Genomic DNA, 24,267 nt, shown 5'->3' on the forward strand with positions numbered 1-24,267 from the left:
GGTCCAGCATACATATCCGACCTCACCGATGTGTACACACCAGCAAGACTCTTACGCTCCTCATCTGACAATCGTATACTCATTATTTCCAATATGAAAACAAAGTCATATGGACATCGTTCTTTTGCATACCAGGGCCCAGCAACGTGGAATGAATTGCCCACTGAACTTAGACACAAAGACACAGTGATCACATTCAAGAGTGCTCTCAAAACTCACTTATTTCGACTGCAAGAACAAACTTAAAGACCTAATAATTTTTCCTACCTTAAATATTCTCAGCATGTTTTTTCTATGTTTTCAAATTTCATGGTGTTAGTGTTTGTAATCATATCATTATATATGTTTTTTTTTATCTTATAGGTGTTGTCTAATGTTGTAAAGCGCTTAGAGCTTCTAAAGATTAGGCGCTATTCAAAGTCATTATTATTATTATTATTATTATTATTATTATTATATTCTTTCAACTATTCAGATATAAAAATGATGTAAAAGATCAAAATGGACTAAAGAAATTTTTCATAAAATAAAAAGAATGAATTTGAAGTACGTCATTATCTTTAATAAAATATGTATGAATCTATAAATGTTTTCCAATTTTTCAGAGGACATACGAACAGCCTCAAAATTATTTCTCTACCAAAATGGATAAAATAAAATAATAAATATATTCGAATTTTACCATATGGATCTTTTTCACCTTCTTTCTGATTAAAATAAAACGCCAATATCATTAATTTATTTTTTCTAAATGTCAACTTTATAAAATGCTTAAATTAATGAAAGTATGTGCACTTAAATAGGTACGAATATTTACTTATAAGGCTTTGTTAGTTATAGCTCTGAAATTAATACCAGAAGTGCAGATTATATGTTATACAAATTTCTGATTATCAACTTATCAAAGACATCACGGCTGGTAAGGAAAATCACTCCTATATACACAAAGTGAAACATTATATAACAGGCAAGGAAAGCTGTAATAATCCTATAACTATGTAAATATACAAAATATCGATTACTGGCAAGTTCAATATGGTATGGTACATTGCCACCTTAAGGAATTCGATGGTCTTTATATTTACTAAAGGATGAAAAGATAAATTTATGCTGTGCAATAGTGTAAAGGATTTCGTAAAGTATTGTGACAAATCTCAAAACTATGCCCTATTTATTATTAGAGTTCTTCCGGATTAGCTAATAACGAAAGGTTGAAAATATTTTGTGTTGCTTTAAAACTGTTGACAGACTACAATATCTTCGGCACGATCATGCGTGAAATACTGAATTAATATGATGCTATATCTGCCCGCCGAAGCAAATAATTAAAACTGCTTGGACAAATATGGCTGGATGAAAGGAAGTAATTGTATCTTTGGTATGTACGAAATGCCAAGATCACAGTCATTCAGTGTTTATATCAGCCACTAGGATATATAGTATTAGTATATCTCATTGATAACTTTGGATTGACATCTACTGAAAATAAGATGGGTAGAAATACCAGACGACAATGAAAGTGCTTGTATTTGTGAAATAAATTCAGAGATTCCATTAGACCTAAATATCTTATTATGAATTTATCCATCAGGTTATTATACATGACAACAGGATGAACACGATTACAAGTTAAAAATGCCAACAGTATGAGGACTATTATGTTTTGACAAACAAATGGAAACATGGTATTAACTACAGAAAAGAAACGTTTTAAATTATGTTAGGTTTGAACTGATAAAGAGTTTCATGTTGGATAACAAACGAGGTCAAAAGCCTATATTGAACTGAATAGAAATTTAAGACTAAGAGCGAGAAATTATTTCGATAGCGACTTTTCAAACTTATTAATAATTCTGTAATCGGTTGTTATGTAGATTTAATTTGTATTAATTGTTAACTTTTTAATAATTATATTATGTTATATATACATATAGGGCCCGACCAAGAAACACCTGGCGACGTTACCTTGAAGCCTTGATTGTGACCTTAGACATTTCAAGAAGCAAATTTTATTAGCAGGTTTATGGAAATTTCCTGTAAGACGACAGAGTAGTCAGGATTTGTGTAGGATTTGCTTATAAATTTATTCTAGAAATAAACTTTTGACTCTCATCTTGGTTAATATGTTATGTCTTTGGTTTTAATATTAAGGTTGATAATATTCGAATTACAAGGTCGATAATATTCGAATTATTCATTCATACCTTAACATCCGAAGCGGAATATGTCTTATTGTTGTATTAAGTTTTCATGTGACAGGATTTATTTATAGAAGTTTTAAATGTAATTACAATGTGCTCATTAATACTTCTTAGTTTAAATCATTATTTGGGGTTTGTTGTTGTAAATTCGAAGACATTTTGGATTATATCATTGTGTTACATCAATACTATTAGCACATTAGCATATTCGAGGTTATTGACACATCAGCTCGTTCAGCATTGGATTTTATTTCCGAACACCACTGAAATTCATTCGGAATTCTGTACATTTGGAATTGTGATAGAAATGTTAGGACTATATGGGATTTAATTCACAATACTATAGACCGTTTTAAATTTTCACCTTATATTCTAGGGAGATACATTATTTATGAATTTTACAAAACTTATTGGTTTTCGCTCTTTTCTATTACTTAATTTCAGAGCATAGAACCGTAACACGGTAAACATGTAAAAACGTAGGTAAAGAACAACAGTTAAAATATGTGCGGAAGAAAATATTTTTTTTTCAATGTCATAAAGATGTATCGTTTGTCAAAAGAACAGTCATTAAGGATAATTAATGTTAATCAGCTTTACTATCAATAAAACCAAATAAACAATTCCATCTTATGATTGATGTGCAATGTTGGGGTTATCTAAACGGCTAATATAGGAATGTTACCGATAGAAAATTGTAAGGCATATAATGTTAATGACTGATACTGATACCGGTTCCGTTCAAAGCTATTCACGTTACAGCGTTATGTGGGTTAATGTCACAACTTTGTTCTTTTACGACTTGTAAAGGAGAAGAAAAAGTGTCTTACAGAATAACATGCAAGGTCATCAAATTAATTCAAAATTCATCATGTAAATTTTTTTAATGTCATCACAAGACAAATTACCAGGAGAAGAATCGACTCATGCTTGTCAAATTTTTGTCTTCTTCGTAATGTAATGAAATTCCTTCTGCATACTACCAATACCACTTAATGATGTAGGTTGTTGCATTGATATCAAAATGAAGAAAGTTCGATTTTGTCAATGCTATTTTAGATGGTTTATATTGCTTTTTTGAAAGTTATTAAAGTGCATGTAATTTGCTGTTTCACCCCCAAGACGGGTTCGGCTATTTTGGTTTCTTTTTATTTGTGAAGATAATATCCTTCCCCCCCAGTGCTATTATGAGTGGTTCATTATTTCTTTTTTAATTTGTGAAAATGATATCACATAACGAGAGTTAAGATTTGTACAATAATACGATTGCACAGTGCTTTCTCACATTTTAAATAATTAGTACATATTCTTACTGCGCTAGTAATTCCTAATTTGTGAAATAATACTCAATAGTCTTACAGCGCCAGTGCTTTTTTATTTTTCTATTTACGTGCTAACTAATTCTTCAATTCAAGTATTATCATTATAGATGTTAACGTGTAGAACGTGCCATCCTAGAGAAATACTTTAATCACAAGTTTCATCCCATGCTTTGTCGCTGTTAGAATCAAACATATAAACCTATAGAATTTGATAGATTAGGTCAGGCAATTATCACAATGGCTAGTACACCTGTATAAACGTTCTCTCTTTGCATCTTTTAAATTGCATCTGGTAATTGTTATGACTTTAATATTTTAATTGCAAATCATTCAACACAGTGACGAAATGTTAAGCAAAAGGGATTTCATAGTTGACCCTTTTTCAAACGTACTTATGAACGGTAATTTGACATTTATTCCGGATTTATGAGGGAAACCGAAAGCGGTCTGTTGTCTTTATGAATCTGAAAGCAGCACATATAAGCTTAAAATGTATATAACATCAGCCTTATCTAGTCAACAAAATCACAATTTAAAAATTTAATCTCAATTGAACCACATCTAAAAAATTAATTCAGAAACATTTTTAGGGCAATTGGAATTCATATTTGGCGGCAAACATCAACATTATCCGAATTTTAGTTATGTGGATTACGTGAATAATGTACAAAGATTCATAAAATAGCTACATTACTCTAAAACTAATAAAGATCCGTGTTTTAATAACAAATAACATAAATCTTTATTAATCATCTCTTATCCGATCTGCAGTTTGTATCTCCCTTGTCTTTCTGTGGGACTCCAGTCTCGAAACGTAATAGACCGGTTTAATAAAAAACAAAGATTGAGCAATAAATATTGCTAATTATTTGCCAAGAGAGAAAGGTGTAGAAAACGATGTCAGTATCTATGCAATGAAGTGGAGGGTTATTGATCGTAGAACAAACGAGAACTGAAGAGATACAAGTCAGGACGCCAATCATTTATGTTATATGATCTAATGTAATATTAATGGTAACAAATATCATTCTGCCCCTTTATTACAGGTAACAGGTCGCTAAACAGGTAAATTGCATATTACACATAGTAGGCCGGCAGAATGATGCATATATGCAATTTGAATATATTTTCAAACTAACTTTATAGAATACGCGACTAGAATGTCTCGATCTTCAAGTTTTGTTAAATTACTAGTTGACACCCATTTTCTTCATTCTTGTGTGTGAGTGTGCTAGCAACAGTCTACGCATTCAGGCTATCCAAATGGTTGAAATACATATGAAGTGAATGGTATGGGTATAGAGTAAGAATGCAAATGCTATCTAGTTTTTGTTGCAATATAAGATCCAGCATAAAATCTTTTTTCAAAAATTATTTTCCCTATTCACTATTAATATTATCACAATGGGAGTTTAGATTTCGGTTACTTATCTGGATCAAAGCCTTCTATATCACATCACTTTACCAAGTTCTACCCTCGCACCACCAACGAGCATATTAATTACGCGCGCTGTGACTAAAATTTTAGGCAGTAAAAACAATTTTATGAGTAGCTCAAACCACTTTGCGAAGCAAAATCGGCTAGCGGAATAGATTTGACAAAATCGGCAGTAGTAAATGGTATTATAAATCGGCTAGCGAAAACGATTTTGCGAAGTAAAATCTGCTAGTGTTAACGGTGAACCTGGTGTGAGAGATTCCTCCCAACGGTGCGTCGAGAAGTTACCACGAGGTACATCGGTTAGGTCAATACACTTTTACAGCTAGCAGAAATTAATTTTATTCATCGTGAGTACACAGTATTTTGCGGAAAATTTCCTTTGGGAGAATATATTAGTATTTTGAAAGGCTTAATTAACGTAGTTAATGCGTGAATCACATTGCCTGGGCAATGTCATGTTCGGAACGTCACAGAATGGACTGAATCGCTTTTTCGCCTACATTCGCTACACAGATTTGTCGAAGAGGCTCAAAAGATGTTGTATGATGTATCAAATACATAAACAACACATCTTGATAATTTGATCGAGTTACGCATTGTATTGGAACATGAACGACAGAGACTCGTCGAAGCTTGTAATAAGAAACGTGAAAAGTCATTGCACGATATTGTGCAGGAGAACCTGAAGTCGATGACGTTAACTAAACCACCAAAGTAAGTCATTTAAATAACTAGCGAAGACAGTGATGATATTGCAATGATTTATGAAAACATTGATGACAGTGAAGATCAGCAAGGATAAATCAATAGATAAATAATTTCAGCATAATATATGAAAGCGCCAACGGCACTCATACGTATGCATAATAATGAATTCATTTGAGTTAAAAACGAATATGCGGAATTTATGCAATACACTGTGAAGTGGTGGGATTTCAGTGAAGATCTATTTCAATGTAAATACACGAAACTAATACAGTCAGTACTTGGAGACGGCACGGTAATTATAGGGAAGTAGATGTCCTAAAACAAGCGTTACAACGCCATTGAAATTTTAGGATATGAACGTACACTAGATCGAGTGTTTTGAGTTGGCGTGATGCGTTATCTCGTTGGTAAATGTGCAGTGAATTTAAGAAATACCCGCTTGAACTTTTTTTAAACAAGAAGAGTAATTTGATATCAAACACTGGAGGCTGCCTCGTGGTAAAACATCTTGCTTGCAAGACGATACCATGCCCTTTAACATTACGATTGAGGGTAGAACACCATTAATAATTAATAAATGGCGTAACGTTTTATACCATTCGGTGAAACATAATGTGGTAAAGCTAGATCGTCGAATAATAATTCTAGGTAGTATGAGAAAAGCTGACATACTAACACTATTACGACTTTTAGATGATCCACGATCGGTTGTGAAGCAACAGTATCTTGGTGTTTAGGCTTGAATAAACAGTAACACAAGAAAGAGTGAAAACAACAAGCTTTGAAAAATATAACAAATAATTTATTTCCCTGGAAAAATACTGTAAAAAATGAAGGAAAAAAAACCCATATGTGAACTTACGGTTTCCACAATCAAATCCAAAAATAATACAAGAATAATCCACGAATAAAATGTTTGATGTCCTAATATTGAAACACAAATTTATCCTCGGATTTTGGAAATCCAAATAAAATTTTCAAGAAATGTCCTTTTTCAAGAATTCTGTATAAATGCAATAATATTTCCAGATAAACGAATTAATGTTTTAGAGTCCAAGTAATCTGAAGAAGAATTAACATATAACTCAAAAACTTAAAATCTTCAATACTTCAATACTGGTCACAACAGAAAAAAACAACAACTTGACAACATGTGTTTAAAAGCCAGGACACACACTCACTCACACACGCTCTCTCTCTCTCTATCTCTCTCTCTCTCTCTCTCTCAACGTCACTATTGATACTAAGTATTTCGCGATTTCGGAAATGCCTAATTGCGAAATAGAGGATACTATTGCTTCACAACCCGTCGTGGCAACAGCAACTTCAGATCAACTGAAACAAGTTGCGCGAGAATAAAAAATACCGAGAGGCACAAGAAAAGAAAACTCGCAATCATGTGGATTTACAGTTTTGCATGTATGATCTTGACACGTAGTCCATCAATTATAAAATCGACAAATTCTTTACAAAGAGTCTTGAGCCGTTTTTAAAAAAGCATCAACGCAGGATGGACTCTTGGCAGATGCGTGCGCGTTGAGCTTCATATTTCGCCGTTAAAGACTTTTCGGGGGTCAAATTATATTCCAAGATCATGTATTTTCCCCTGCGGTCAGTGATAAACATGAACAACGATGATAACCTATGTTTTCATAGGTGCTCGCGTACGCGCTGCCTCCCGCCACCAACAATAAATATCAGCCTCAACAATACCTACAATACCTACAAGACCTGGGTGAACTCAATTTTGGTAACACAGAATTTCCTGTACAGGTTATTAAAATATTACACAAAAAACTTGAAGAATTCAACTTGTATACACTTTTTGCGGGTCAAATTATATTCCAAGATCACGTATTTTCCCTGCGGTCAGTGATATACATGAACAACGACGATGACGTATGTTTTGCATTGATGCTCGCGTAGGCGCTGCATCCCGCGACCAACAATACATATCAGCCTCAACAATACCAACAAGACCTGGGTGAACTCAGTTTTGGTAACACAGAATTTCCTGTACAGGTTATTAAAATCTCACACAAAAACTTGAAGAATTCAACTTGTGTACACTTAAAACAATAGTTTTTGTATGCGATTGAATATACAAACAATCCTATCGTGGACACACATAAACCCGCTGCCACCAATCAGTTAAATTATATATCTCCACACAACTTGTAAAATGGGTGACTATGCAACTGATGACCATGGGCGAGTTTCAGTGGATCGATTCCGTGGATGCAGGCATAAACATACACGTACACGAGTATGATAACAATAATGACTATGGAGACATCTTTGAAGCTACCCTGGAATGCCCGAGCGAGCTTTGCCACACCCATAACGATTATCCACCAAATGCACCAATCTTGTCCCGAACGTGCGTCGCAAGCTAAACTATGCAGTCCACGTATGAAACCTGTAGCTCTGTCTGAGGTTGGGAATGCGTGTGTGTAAACTTCATCGGGTGCTGAGGTTTAACCAATGTGCGTCGATTGCTCCATATATCCAAATGAATGCCGACCTATACACAGTCGCAAATAATATGTTTGAGAAGACAACTTCAGACTAATGAATAATGCTGCGTTGCCATAAGTCTAGACAAGAAGCAAAATAAACTTGGCATGCTCGTTGCGGTCCCCGCGTTCAATGCCGTCAAGACTATAAAATCAAAACTGAAGCTGATGAAGCCAGTCTATGTTGATTCATCTGTGTTGGACTTATCGAAGCTTTTGACCTAAGAGTTTTGTCATAACACTGCTGTACACGAATACCTATCCAACATGGCGTCAGCGCGCTAATCAGGTGTTCATTATGACTGAGTGCGTGGCGGACAGCTCCGTAACAAAATGATATTTGACTCTCAGGACTGTCAGACGTTTCACTGCAGTTGAACCATCTAGAATCCTCTGAAGAAAGTTTGCTTGACTTCAGCAATAATTATATCTTATGTGCATAATACAAGCCATGGTCGTTCATGTGTCATGATTAAAACGTCCCAGAAACACTTAACTGCATTATACCCGTTTTATCATTTTTCTTTGGAACACCGGGACATGGCTAATCAGTCCGTGGTCGGCATGCACTTTCATACAAGTGTAACTAAATACCACGTTGAAGATTACAGATGCGCTATAAATCCTTATGACAAGATACTGTTGTTGGAAGATAAAGGTGGTCGGATGAACGTTAATAACGCACAAATGGAAAAATAGTACAGTTTTCTAAATCTCCTAATTTTTGTATTGTTGTAATTGAACAGTACAGTCTTAGAAAATGTCATATCACATAGTTAAAGTTCCGCTTAAGCCAATGCAACTGGCGAAAATAAAGAGTGCAGTAAGAAAGGAGCTTAGAGTCATGCATACGCTTTGCAAAATTAACTTAAATTGTCCCCGTATGGCTAACCTAAACACAGCTTGATCAGCTTAATGCAGCCAAACAAAAGAACAGTACAGTGAAATTAGCATTATATAAGTGAAAGGTAACACAAATGCAAAATAAATGGTGGAATATTTCCAGTTCTCACGGTGATTCTAGTGTTGGTGGCTGAAGGTCCTGCGGTTGCAAAGCAGCTGCATAGGACGGTCAGAACTGCATCGTGAATCGCTTTAAAAAAAAGCGGTCGGGGGATAATCTGGGATTTTTCTCGTGGACTGGCAGCATCTGGTAGACAAATAAAGAAAGAAAATGTCTTTGGCTACCCGAGACGACTCACAGAATACCCTAGGTCAGAGGTGTTCGACTGCCGCTACAACTCGCAAAATCAGTCAAGTATTTTAGATGCATCTTTATGCGGGATGAACTTGCATCGATGATCTACTGCACACAGGAAACTGACATCGTTAACCTGTATTTCAGAACTGGACCTAGAACGGATTGAGTCACATGCATGGTACCGCATCGGCATCTTTTATATTTTGACTCGTATGGGCTTGCATTTCCACTTGAAGTTGTTTATTATTTGCATGAGTTTCTAGACGAGGACCACCGTTTTATTCAACACTATCGTTGCAAACTCGGCTGGGCAGCATATATGTGGACCTCTCGTTGTTGAAATACTGCGTACATTTGAGCGTTCACTAACAAGAGCTCAAGTTGATTTTATATTATCTATTAGAAACTACTCTTGGCAGTACAGAGTAGAAACCCAGCGTCTACATGATGCTGATCTGACCTGGTTTCCCATTAATGCTGATTAGACTTTGACCTGCCGGGTTGTTGCTGATGTTCTCCTGAGCAAACTTGTGAGTTTCCACGTTCAAACTGGAAACGTTAAAGCGAATGACGAGGCCATCTACTATGTTGTTTTGAAGCCGCTATGTGCCATCGCGAAGAATCTGGCTGAAATCTCTGAAAATTAAGGAGACTCTGGCATGTGGGTTGTGTTTATAACAAATTATACAGATTTTCTGATGTTATGAGGAAACAATACCAAGATTTAAAGATTGCAGAGGTGACATCACCACCACTTCATGGGGATCGATCAACGAAATATAAGCCATCGAGGGAATATTCTTCAGCCAGGCCAGAACAAGTGTTAGGCTTATATTCAAGGTTATTCTGGATGGGTCTGGTAGACTCAAACCTCACATCATGAAGGTGTGCGAGTCTGGATTGTATTTATTTATCTTAAGAGTATTTCAAGAATATTGATAAATATGAAGGGGATGAAATTCAGTTCGAAGGACTCAACGTCAATCCGGATTGGTACTTAAGTGTCTTTGGAGTTTGTGTTTAAGACTAGATTTATCAATACGTATAAGTGATGGTATCTGCACGCGGTGAAGAAGTTGCAGATTTTGCCGACGTGGTGTTGGACCCGCTAACAGAGGATGCTAATATTGAAGGTGATATTGTGCCTCTTGTCGACGAATATCTGCTTCAAAGTGTCATTAACAAACCCTCATATACACTGAAATACAATCTTGCTAAGAATAAAATAGAAATTGACCGTTGGTACCACCCTGATGCACCTATACCTACTCGAGGTCGGCTTGAAGTGTAAGCATTAACACGTGAAAAGTGCCCGGTCGCTGACAACTTCTGGCGTGAAAACACCCAGGGATTGGTTCTACAACGATGAAATAAAATTTATCAATATATTCAACTTGGTTGCATTCCACATCAATTATTTTGAACCAAAATTGACTCATCCATGAAAGATTTCGACTGTTATTCAACAAGGACGCAGTTGTCCGAATAACATTTCTTGGGAGAAAACAAGAACGATTGTTTCTGACACCATTCAACGGCGCAATCAATATAGCACAATCTCCGGAGACTTGAATATTCACCAGGCAGATATTTTCTATAATTGTATGGCAGTTGTACCAGCAAAAAAGAGTAATTAGTTAGAGGTGACTGTGCATGCTGCACCTGAAGAAGGCAAGCCTATCAACAATTATAATTCGCAACCACGTATTAATTAATACAACTATGATAGACCCTCAATGTTACCAACACGACAAAATAATAGAAGCGGAATTACAGCTGCAAGATGAAATCACCTAGAGAATCGCTGTAATCGTGAAATAAAAACGCGCGTGTGTTACTTTGGATACGTTTTGCGGACTCGCCTTGGTGTTGCAGAAATTACGGCTACAACAACTATTATAGGCCCACCAACTGGAATTGTTCATGTAGCCATATCAAGAGTAACCGATGTGACTGGCGACGCCGTTAAATTAATTTCTTAACGGTTACATTCATGAATACGTATTTATTCAGAACCTCTGAGTTACAAAACTGTACTAAGTAGTGATCGAAGATAAAAATATTGCCATGTCACTATCGACCAAAAACATGTAACTGGTTTACAGGCAGTGAAAATATAGTACATGTTTGCTAATGTATATCAATCTGTATGTAATAGTGTACCAAATTTTAGACATCTAGCACGCGTAAATAATACAATCGCTTGTGATTCGAGGGTAAAAATGTATAAAATCGTGGAGTATAGAAGGCATTCAACCAGATAAATAACCAATATTGAAAACACTCATTGTCATACTACTCCAATCTAGTAAAACATCGTGGCTTCTATTGACGGTATGAAACGGGTCTCATTGTCCTAAAGAAGACCCCCACCCCGTCAGTCCCGTCTCAGATCGGAAAATGCATGTACATAACGCTAATTCATGTTCACGTTATAAAAGGTAAAATATATCATACGATCATCGATTCGCATATTCGTATCATTCTGTGTCCGTCTATCTCTATTTTCGTCCTGTTCCGAGGCAGCGTGTGTGTGCATTTGTAAGAGAAGGTCATTGTAATGCTTTTCGATACTTCAAACTATCTCAAACTCTGGGGCTTTTTAGAAGTGATTGAACGGTTAGATTTTAACAGTTTCAAACCATCAAACTACCTGTCGTTCGTTACTTATGATAGGCATCTTATTTAGGGCAAATCATTGCACCGTGTTCATATACATTATTCGAGTGGTCATTAAAAAGTACTCTTTCATACCGCAGCAAGGCATTGTCCCGTTCTCCATTTATTCTTGTTAAGGCACGGTTTGCGCATCAACGCGAGCTGCCTCGTTGCTATGCACCATTTTTTACAACCTAAAATATATCAACTTAGCATGCGCCAGTATTATGACGTAATTTCATAATACTGTCTAACAGAAACATCATGAAAATCACCCACAATAGTGTTTTGATTAATGCTGAATCCGAAGGCTTGATTTACAAGGAATTTTCTTGTTATGTATTATATCTATATTTATGCATACTGAGTTCTTTTTTTTTTTCTACCTGGGTCACAAGCAGACACATTTAGTCAAGATACTCTTGCTTTTGTGTGATGAAGAATAAACTGGCAGCAGTTCCTAGAAAGGTCATGCAAAATGTGACCTTTTATAACAAAGCATGCCGACGAGATGAAATCGGTACAAACGATGCTAATACAGAAACAGAATGAAAACCTGCTACAGAAGATGACAACAAACCAGTAAGTTTGTCTTTCATTTCAGGAATCTTATTTAATATTTTCGTGAGATTCAAAACTTTTCTTTCATTTGTAAAGCACACCAACTTCGATACAACTTTTCACCATTTCGCTTCCTTTATACGGTTCCATATTCGAGGAGTTTGTGACCATCTGTTATTATTCTCGTGTATAGCACCCCGTTAGGTCCGCATGTTCTATTATGTCCACACTCAGTTTTCCGACCCATTATGCATGTAACTATTTGTTCAGATATGTCCGAGCGTTCTGATGTGCCCGTAACTTTTTGCTTTGACTGTTCGGCATGTTCGTTTATGTGTTCAACTTTTTGTTCCGATCGATCAATATGTTCTGTTTCTTTTTTGTTTTAATATGACAAAAAAATCCATTACTTTCGTTTTTATCCCGATACGTTTATACTTTCCATTAGGTCCGTTGTCCGTAAAATAACCACTCTGAATCCTTTTCTAGAGTTTATTTAAAAATGTTTACCAGATCTGACGTGTTATAGGGAAAGAACAGATTCAACTACATTGAAACAGAACATGCATTGATAAGAAATTCATTGAATACTATAAATATCTTGCAGCTAGGTTTGAAGTGTACCAGTTTAACGGTACAGCAGCACAATCATGGCCTGGTGCCAAAACATAAGTTTGGCAGCAAAAATGGGTAACGGTAAAACCCTTGCTAATACACCTAGGAGAACAATTCCCTCTAACCATAAGGAAACGTATATCATGATGAAATGCATATAAAAAGTTTCCATGCTGCAAATACTCAAATAGGGGGATAAAAAATAAGATATAAACAGGGAGTGAAATTCCTTTAAACTCAATATAACAAATTTGCTATAAAATATACATTCCCAGAAAAAAGTCATCTGTTTCAACATCATCTAGAGATGTATCCGGGGAAAAACATTTTGTCCTTAAAAGTTGTCCTTCGAGACAGGTAGAAAATGCATCGGACCAATTGTACATCACCATTTCATGGAAACCCGACCAACAGGAAATACCTAAAGGGAGAAGAGTATAAATCCAAAAACCCAAATCTATGGAAAACTTGGAAACAAGAAAGAGCAAACCAAACAATATAAAATAGAGAAATTTAGGACATAAAAATGTGTTTGGTATTTGGAAAGTCACGTGGGTGTCAAATTTAAAGTTCCAACCAACTGTATTTGCTTGGACGGTCTGGGAGGTGATCACACATTACTACGTTGGAAGCAATAATCATAGCTTGGTATACTGGCATACAACTCTTGCTCTTTCTAAGCAAATCAAAATAATGTGTTGAGGGCATGCAGTTTAGTTTTTATATTCCTTCTACTGATAGAAATCATTGCCTCATCAGAGACATTAGGAGGTCAGACTTTTGTTTCTGCAGGGATTGTGCTTTTGTTGAAATTCTTCTCCGTGGTTGATTCGGTTATTTTCAAGTTCATAAAGAGATGAGATGGCACGCTGATTTCAAGCACGAGATCAAGTTGGGTATTTCTAAAGGAGATTACTATCTTGAGCACGCAAATTCAGGGTAAGGTCTATTGTTTGACTCCATGACTGAGTATCATTACAATCATTTGAACAATCTTCTACTTTGATGATTTGATTGTCTTTGCAAAATAAATTGAACGAATCTGCAAACCGTATTAAAAAACACACACTCCTGAATGTGTTTTGTGAATACTATCTCGTTTGAACAACAAGACCGATTGGTATTGTAGGAAGACAAAGATATATTCAGGTAATTTCATCTTGAAATAGTGGCAAATCATGTAAATGATCTGGTATTTGACTTAAAACCTGCACTGCGTAAGATATATATATATATATATATATATATATATATATATATATATATATATATATATATATATATATATATATGGAAAAATCATAGCAATCTAGGAAGTACAAAATATTCAAATGTCTCCCATTAGAGTTGAACAAACTTTCATATAAAGCAATATCTTTTGTGATTCTGACTTTTTACAACCGAACCTAGCTTTATGCGTACATTTCATATGTTGATAGCAGTGAATAATGTAAGATGGATTAGTTCATAGCAAGAAGAAAACAATTAAATAATATTTCATGTTGATGTACGGTGTCAGACAGGTTCCCACTTGCCACCCACCCATGTCCCTAACTGACATCAAGAAACAAGAAAAGTCGGCACACTATCTTTCTGCATTCGAAGCAACAATATATGAAGTCTACTCTTCGACAAATTAGGGCAAATTCAGTCGTAACATTTTACTGACTTATTTATTTATATTTTTTAAATTTATTTATTTATTTATTTATTTATTTATTTATTATATTATTATTATTATTATTATTATTATTATTATTATGTGAAAAAGCTTGCCTGTAGCTTCCCTTGGGTTTTCAAGGGATCTTCCAGCACCAGTTTTACTGGCCGCCATATATAACCTATCTTATGCTGAAAAATGTCGTTAAACCCCATAACAACAACAACACATTATTATTATTATTATTATTATTATTATTCTCTAGTGTAAAGTGAATTGCCCAAGGACACACCATAGTAACTGACATGGGCTATTCTAGTGCTAGATTCGAACCCCTACACATTTAGATCATATGAAACAACTAAAACAATGAAAAAGTGTTGATGACATATGATAAAGAATCCCAATTTTCGATTCCAACATCCATCTTTGTCCTCGTGCCACAATGACATGACTACCGGTTACGCTTTGTTACAAACGTAACATGAAAACAATACCTCTGAATTTTACATGGAAACTTGAAGATCTTTATTTACATAATCATTCTGACGAAATTATTACCTTTCAGACACAGATTCAAAAACATTTTATGTGAAAGGTTGAAGAAACACGCTATTTACATGAAAGATGAACTTTTATCCAATACTCCAATACTTACTGCCGTCTTCTCTCTCTCTCTCTCTCTCTCTCTCTCTCTCTCTCTCTCTCTCTCTGCTTCTGCTTCTTCTTAGCAACATCTATATACAGCTTGATCTCTCCCAACGTAACTGGCATATTTAGATTAATAGCTCCGAAGGACAACTGAGTTATGTCTTATTTTAAATAAATACACGAGTCTGCCTTCATTAGATTCCCCACAGAAATGACTTAGCAAGAACACATATCAAATCAATCAATCACTCTTTGATAACAATTTCAATAGAAGCCAGTCCTCAACTATGATTTTGTAACATTGAAACTGGTCATTATAATGCCACTTACTACATTTGTATTACACGAGGCAGAAATACGATAGCAAAGAATGATAAATATTTTTAAATATTTCGTTATGTGCCAATACACCAGAAGCTTAATTGACATCGTTGAATATTTGCTGCCAAGTGAGTAATCTAAGTTACTTAGTGCCGATGCAAATGGGATACAGTTCTTGCCAAAGGACACACCTCGGTAACCGACCCAGGTCGATACAATGGCAGATTTGGAACCCACACGATTTCTGTCACGAGCCCGACACGCTAATCACTCATCCACGGCGGCACATAAATATGTCTTTGTCATCGTTTCATGATAATGTGTCATTAACGTATTCAAAATTGTGAGCTTCTTTGATTTTAGGATAAAATTTCAAAGCACGATAGTTTTACAGACTGTGTTCGAATACAATTTTTTCTCGAACGTACAGTTATGATCAGTACATATTATGAGACAGCAAGAAATATCTGTTCCTCGAATTTAAAAATCATACAGTATCGTAACTTCAGAAAATAAATTATTTCAAAATGCACAGTATTTAAGATTTAGAATGTGTCCTATAAAATAATTATATTATCGTTTAAATTTTCTGACTCATATTTTCTCAGCAACATTGACAGTGTTGTTGAGTTATAAAGTTACGCCATTACACTTTATGTTCTGTTATTCTTTTCAATATGTCGCCTGTATACCACTCTGTATTTTCGGGGATGTAGAATGGAAACGATAACCCTCATGTATGTCTTAAGAACCAACTAATGGAGGCAACGTTTTTGTACCCTGATATTCATATTGGTTCCCAGTCTATTTATGCATATACATGAATATAGTTATATAAAGGCGGTACCAGCATAGGGGCCAGGAACCAGACTACCATACTATGCAGCTCGCGATAATGTTCCAGCTGTGGCGATCTTCGAAAGATTTTATTTCGAATTTAAAAGAGTTGAACCTTTTGCCCTTACCTTTGTTTTGTAGGACCTTTGTTGATACTAAACAAAAACATTACTAACAGCAAAGACTGTAATGATGTGCCATTAAATCCATATACAGACAGACATACAGACAAGCTAATATAATAAGGAGAAGCTAAATTATTTTCAAAGGGTGTGAACTATTTTTCACGCTGTTGTACGAGTGTACATTGTGTTGTCTGTCAATTGTTTTCTTCTTTGGACACTTTTTGTTTCTTCGTGGAAAAATATACCCTAGTTATTGTAGCTTCAAATATGCACAACGCTAGGTATCCTGAGAGCCAAGTAAATGAAAGTTCAAAGTGACAAATCTGACTAGAGGAGCTGTGCCTGGTGTGTACAGTATTTACTTATCACCTTTTCACTGAAGCTAAGTAATTATTTTAATATTAAGCAATTTCCATAACATGTCATGGCCAACAATTCTAGATTCCCTGATCACTATTCTCATTTCAAGTACTTCTTATGTTCACTCGGGCTTTGACTTTACAATACAATACTATACTGACTGTCAACCTTCATCGTATATCACGCGTCAGCCATATACCCTTATCTGAACTGTACGAGCAGATGACTACAAGGTCAAAACTTAGAACCTAAACGTTAAAAACCAATCATTTATTATCGATGTCAAATGGCATCAAGATATGTATTTAGTATAGGTTTGGGGTATTTTCATGAGTGAAACGGTACCAAGCTAATTTAGTCTCCAATTCGTAATTCTAGAAACTATCAGCGCTGCCCAACAACAATGAATGTTGTCTTTGATGTTATTCTAAATCAATGACCTAACCTGTCCTTACGTCTTATCCTAGCTCCTGCGTCTTTACAGTCAATATGAATCCTTTTTTTTTAGGTCTTTCCAGACAGGCTTGTGTGTAACCATAATCACTGTTGACAGCGATCTATGTCGGGATGTATTTAGTTACACGGCTGCAAATAGTAATATACGGTCTAGATCATAAATCAAATTTAGAATGACATGGATACCTGGAAGGAAGATTTATTGATGGGCTTCACCTCGTCATTTTCCTGTACATCCTCGCTGATATAGTTACCCCAATAATGACAATTCAGAGTGCTACAAAAGTATATTATTATTTCAGGTACCCTATAGAAGTTTCAAATTCATATGTGGTTAGTTAAATTATAACCGTCCGGATATCTCTATGTATTATATTATACTATCAAAAATGATTGGACCACACACATTGAATGTTCTCTGAATGCTATTGAATGGTAATGACAAAACTGATTAATTTACAGTCACTTATTTTAATTTTGATATAGCTGGAGTTTATATATACGACAGACCATGTGTGGAATGTAGAACGTGGTACCAGTCTATTTATCCTTACTTCCGTGTGCTATATAATGAAAACTTTATTATATAATAAAGGCTTTATGAAGCGTCTTCAACAAAAAAAAAAAAAAAAAAAAAATATCTGAGACTGGTCAATATCAATGCGTCTGTTTACTGTGACATAATCGTCGATGAATTTTCAAAACCTAATTTGATACGTATATTATTTTTAAAAAAATAAAGGAAACGTTAAAGAATGTTTATATCCTGGGGAAACACAATAGTAAGCAGAAAGAGAGAGGGAGGTCTTTAATCTTCTGACAGACGAGACGAAAGTACTTCGTTGCTGAAATTTGACCTGGATCTGGCCATTTGCATTCCGAGTCACATGACTATACAAATCTCGGAACCTACATGTCAGTGACAACAGCGGTCATATAGTCACGTGATATCGACATTAAACAAATTTCCAAAGTTGTTCGACATAGAATCTGGATATATTATATAGAAGTCGCTATCGCAGCAAGATGGAGAAAACAATTTTCAAGAATAACCGAGCACGTGTCAGCCATGTTTTTGTTGGTGTCACGTGACTACCATATTGGCATGTGCTCTCTGCGTAATGAATCTGGTTTTCTTCAAATTGCTGCAAGATTTACAGATTTTCGGTCGTTATTTTCACAATAAATATTTTGAGAAGTTTATGGGGTTTTTTCTCATTTTTTTTCTATAAAAATGACGTGACATTCATTTTTATGTTCGATTTGTTTTCCTACAGCAACACTAGAAATGGTGCATTGTTGATATCACGTGACTGCATGACATCTGCTGTTATTAACATGTAGGTTGCGAGAGTTATGTAGTCACGTGACTAGGAATGCAAATGGCCAGATCCATGCCAAATTTCAGCAATGATGTATTTTCGTCTCGTCTGTCAGCGGATTAAAGATAGCGAATGCTATGATCGCAATTTCTGAGAAAATAAATCATATTACTATCTAGTTCATGCAGGTATATTTTAATGAACGGTCGTTCAAGTTTGCTGGGCCGGTTAGTAAGCGGCTACCCCATGCCGACACCAAAGGGAATGGACTCTGACCCTACACCCCAACATAAATGTCCAAGTATTAAAATAGGGTGGCGGCAAGGATCAGAGGAAACTCGGACGACGTTGGCAGGTGGTTCATAACCTGGAATTTCCTGGGTCTTCTTCCAAAAGCTGTACTTGCCGCCATATATAGCCTATCTTCCGCTGACAAATGGCATTAAACCCCAAAACAACATATAATGGTCACGTGATCAACATCAGTCGCTGATGAAGGCAGTGTGGTATTGGCGAAAATTTCGAACTCTGAAGATAGTTATGCTCTGAGTATGGGATATTACTAATGATCATGAACATACATGCTCTGAGTATGGGAAATTACTAATGATCATGAACATAAATGCATGTTCTTCCTGGATAGTTTTGTTTCTGGTTGAGTTAATTTATTTTCTTTTCAGGTAAAACTGTAAAGTGAAGCTTAACATAAACACAACAAAATTATGTTATATCATCCTTTTCATTCAGTAAAGATGGTCGTAACACAAATGAATCCATAATACTTTGGTATTTTGGTGCTTAGACCTTTTTTGAGGAACAAAATATTATTCCTTGAAATTATCAATTACTCTTAAGCAATGAAGGTTTTCAAAAGATTTCAGATTGTGTACAAGACACAAACACACACGTATTTGATGCAAATACACATGAAAACATATGCACTCACTCATCTAAGATGTATGTACGCTCCCGTACATGTAAGGTATACACAGTGTATAAAATAAATTAAACATAATGCATGCAAAACCAGAGGCATATGTGTATTATATGTCTCTGGCACACTATATCTGGTATCTGGTTCACAAGTGAAAAAGTTAAACATGCAAAGTGGTCCAATTAACAGTCGTCAGTTACATGTTTCACATCTGTTTTACGGATATGAACACATGTTAATATATGTGAGAATTACCTGTAATTTACCGTGTATATCACGTTTTTACATACGTGTGTCATACGTTTCCTATGTATAACTACGGCTGCATATTGATTTATTACTTCAAATGATAGCCCGTTTACCTCTTTTATTACAAATACACACAGTACTGCTTTTATATATGAGCTCGGGACATTTCAATTTCTTTCCTTCATTTGTTACGTTATTTAGATAGGCAAATGAATTAAGGTTAGTTTACTCTTAATTTATAACATTTTATATTAAAGAAATAAAGATCAGTAATTCATTCTTTGTAACATTAAATATAAAAAAAGAACTTTACAAATGGGCGGCAAAAAAGTTTAAATGTAGTTAATGTTTCAATCAAACCCAAAGGTGATTGGAATTTCATCGGATAACGTGTTGTGAATTTACTTATCTGACATTCAAATGTACATTACAGATGACTCCTTGAGTGTCAAATGAAAAGCAAGATGTCGTCTGATGAACATGATATATCCAAATAAATAGCAGATTATGTTAAATGTACACCGGATGAAAATACTCCTGTTTTGCCTCTCTTTTATGACAATGTTGTGTGTCTTTCTCAGGTGAGTTTGATTTTGGTAGACAATCACCTGATCCACCACAATGGTAATTATTTGCTTCCTGAGGAATAAAAGATTTCCCTTGAATATTTTGACTCGATTTTTCAAAATCTTTCGAGTGAACTGAAGCGCATTTAGAACAACGCGTATGCATTATTTCTCCTCTATTTGTATCAAACTCACTGAAACACGTTTCCATGTCTGAACATCGTCCAGAATCGTGACTATCAGAATAACTCTGTTGACTTTTCATATCCTCCCACAATTCCGTACTTTCCTTCCTTGTCACTTGAATCGTTAATGTTGCTTTTCGTCTCACGCGGGGAGAAGTTTCCCGTAAGAGTATCGGATTCCCATCAGGGTCAAGGACACAGTACAGGTTTTCCTGTATTTCTGTCAAATTTCCATTGTTAGTTGTTTTTATCACTTCTATATCTGGTATGTGGAACGTTAGAAATGCCGATTTCACATTTTGTGGGTTGAGATGAGGAGAATGTTTAAGTGATAACTGGAAATCAAGACCTGGCTGACTATAAAGTTGAAAGATACAAAATCCCTGTTTATTTGTCTCTATCTCTGTATCTGTCACCGTTCTGTAAAACTCCACCATAGATGAGAAATTCCTGACGAACATGTTAATCCGCAAATGTTCATTACCACAGTGTATAGGGCATACCGCCCATAAAGGGAGATCGTCTGCTAGTTTGTAAAACTCCTGTTTTGCTACAACCGTGTTTGGACTTCTTATACTTCGCAAATCAACTCTGTGACTAAATAGCCACGGTCGCAAATGAAAATTCTGTTCAACGTGTTTTGCGCACATGACACCATTCTCCTTTACGAATAGCATTACACTGAGCGATGGTAACATGAAGGTATCGTTATCACACGGTCCACATTGCCTCACTCTCTCAAGCTGTATGCGTATTTTTTCCTTTAAATCTATGAATTCATTCTGTTCACGAACCTTGATTATTTGAAATGAAGGGTCAACCCAAGAAATCAGCGGCGACACTATCCGTTTCAGAAGCAATCCTTTCTCGCATGGGGCAACTAATGTTAAAGTGCATTTGAACGGATCTTTAGAATCGAGCGTAATTGACTTCCGATGGCTTGTTACATTCATATCTGGTAATGAACTAATATTCTTAGCACGTGAAGTTTCCCACATAATTTTGTTTTGATAACATTATTCTGGTTTTCTTTTGAGTGTCGAATTGAGTGCCAAAACGAATATATTAAAATGACAATAATACATTCATGCAGAGGTATTATTCTCGAATGAATGTAATACAAAACTATCATATGATCATGACATCTTCCAGAGATCGAGTCATCCACGTAATTAATTTTCTTCCTCTACTCGTTATTGTAATTCTTCTTTCAAGCAGTGTTCAGTAAATGTATCCGTTGATCTCGTACACATTCTTCTTCACTAATCCTGTTCTTTAACGTACTCCACCCGTAAAATCATTGTGAGCAAACGGCAAAACATTATATTCCTCTCCACACAGCTTGATTAATTTGCTCTCCGTTTTCCCCTTCTGCCTCATATAGCACACAACATCAAAGCACTTCTTAAAAATTCAATTAATCATAGTGTTGACGGAGAAAACCAACGCACGAGTCAAATGAACAAAGGTCGCAGAGCTTTTAACGCTGCCTTCTAGCCGTCTTTTCTTGTACCATGTTTCCATTCATCCCGCCTGTGATATTTTCAGTGGTTGAAACTAGAAACGGAATTTTTGTTTGCCGCGGATCCACCCCCCTCTGACGTAGGTATCAACACATTTAGGAATTTTATTGGATTTTTCTTTCGGCCGCTCATCATTGGACAAAACCAGCATTCCTGGCGTATATCGTGTTTCTGTAAACTAAACTGACACAGAGACAGTTTCAAACGAGGCGGTATTGTTAAATATGTGTATGGATGAATACATAATAAGAATAATGGTATAGATTTTGCTAGTCATAGACACGATGTATTGAGATTGTATGGGATGTATTCATTATTTTGTTTGTAACAAACTAGATCTTGTCATTATAATGTACGGTCTATCAACAAATACCCTCTATCGCGCAAGACGTTGTTTTGTATTGTTCTTTCCTCTTATTCCCATTATTATTCTTTATTATTTCTGATTTTGATCTTTATGTTTAAGAACGTAATTGTATTAATATCTAAAATCTGATTTTCCGCAATATAAAAGTCTTTCTTCCGAAGCATCACGATATATAATAAATGAGTATCTTTCCCACGTTTTGCTATGCGTCTGGAATATCAGCTGATGTGCCAGTTCTTTCTTGTTGTCTGGGAGTTCTATTACTCCAATTATAGATTTGTCGGAAATGTTTAGTAAATATTACTGTAGATCGTATTGATAAATGTAAAGAATTTATTAGATAGTATTAATAAATGTTTAGTAGCTATTATTCTAGATAGTACTAATAAATGTTTAGTAGCGATTACTCTAAATAGCTACGTTAAAAATCCCCCCTCTCTCACACACACACACACACACACACACACACATTACTCTAGATATTATTGATAAATGGTTAGTAGCTATTACTCTAGAGAATATTGATAAATTTTTAGTAGCTATTACTCTAGATAGTACTGATAATTAAAAGCGCCCTTCAATTTATTATTACCATTGTTTGGACACACTTATGATTTAACGTCTGATTAACGTACTTCACTCTTAAATTATTCCTGAGAAACTATACATAGCAGTCAAATGGCTCATTATTAAATTTCAGGTATATATTCATCATAAGTATATTCAGTCCTGGTTATTGTCATAATTCGGTACAACTAAATATTTACATATGGTCTCCAACAGCTTTTAATATTCCGTTATTCTAAAGTGCTGTTATTGCGGCGTTACTCGTCCCTTTACAGTTTTCACAAATAGTCTCAAATACCCCTCCTAACTTTATATTTGTCCAATAATATTTCTACGTTTCAAAATCATTCTGCATTTAAGATGTAACTTCGTTAAATTGTTTTTTCTCAATTACTGCATAATGTACCTTTGCCCGTTTTTCTATTCTCTTCATCATCAGTGCATATCCGATCCTTGGCTTTCAAAATGACCCCCCCCATATATATATATATATATATATATATATATATATATATATATATATATATATATATATATATATATATATATATATATATATATATATATATATATATAAGAGTGTGTGTGCGTGTGTGACGCCAATATATCGCAGGCTTCTTTGTACTATAGCTCTTGTAAGCATATATATATTGATTTGAACTCTTTTATAAGCAATTTTAAAAATTTAACAAGATTTAATTGATTCGATTCCTCATAATGTAATATTGATTCCCACAAAGTGTTCAATGTTGTCATTAATCAGAGAGTAATGTGTGACTGAGATCGAGAATGAGATAGATAGATAGATAGATAGATAGATAGATAGGTTGATTCTGTGGATGAATAGTAATAGTAAAAACGACAATGTGTGACCATTCATATCAAATCTGTAGCATCCAATGGACTAAATATTCTACATTA

General features: G+C 35.1%; 1 protein-coding gene across 1 annotated transcript; it reads right to left on the reverse strand.

The window, feature by feature from the left end:
- Positions 1 to 17,816: 17,816 nt before the first annotated feature.
- On the reverse strand, positions 17,817 to 22,562 carry LOC149785523 (protein FAM124A-like). The gene has a single exon (XM_089979328.1). The coding sequence runs from the start codon at positions 21,885 to 21,887 to the stop codon at positions 20,649 to 20,651; it is 1,239 nt and encodes a 412-aa protein (XP_089835454.1). The 5' UTR covers positions 21,888 to 22,562; the 3' UTR covers positions 17,817 to 20,648.
- Positions 22,563 to 24,267: the final 1,705 nt, after the last annotated feature.

This window comes from Sinohyriopsis cumingii, chromosome 13 (assembly GCF_028554795.1).
Source record: "Sinohyriopsis cumingii isolate HCF-2022 chromosome 13, ASM2855479v2, whole genome shotgun sequence".
NCBI lineage: Eukaryota > Metazoa > Mollusca > Bivalvia > Unionida > Unionidae > Sinohyriopsis > Sinohyriopsis cumingii.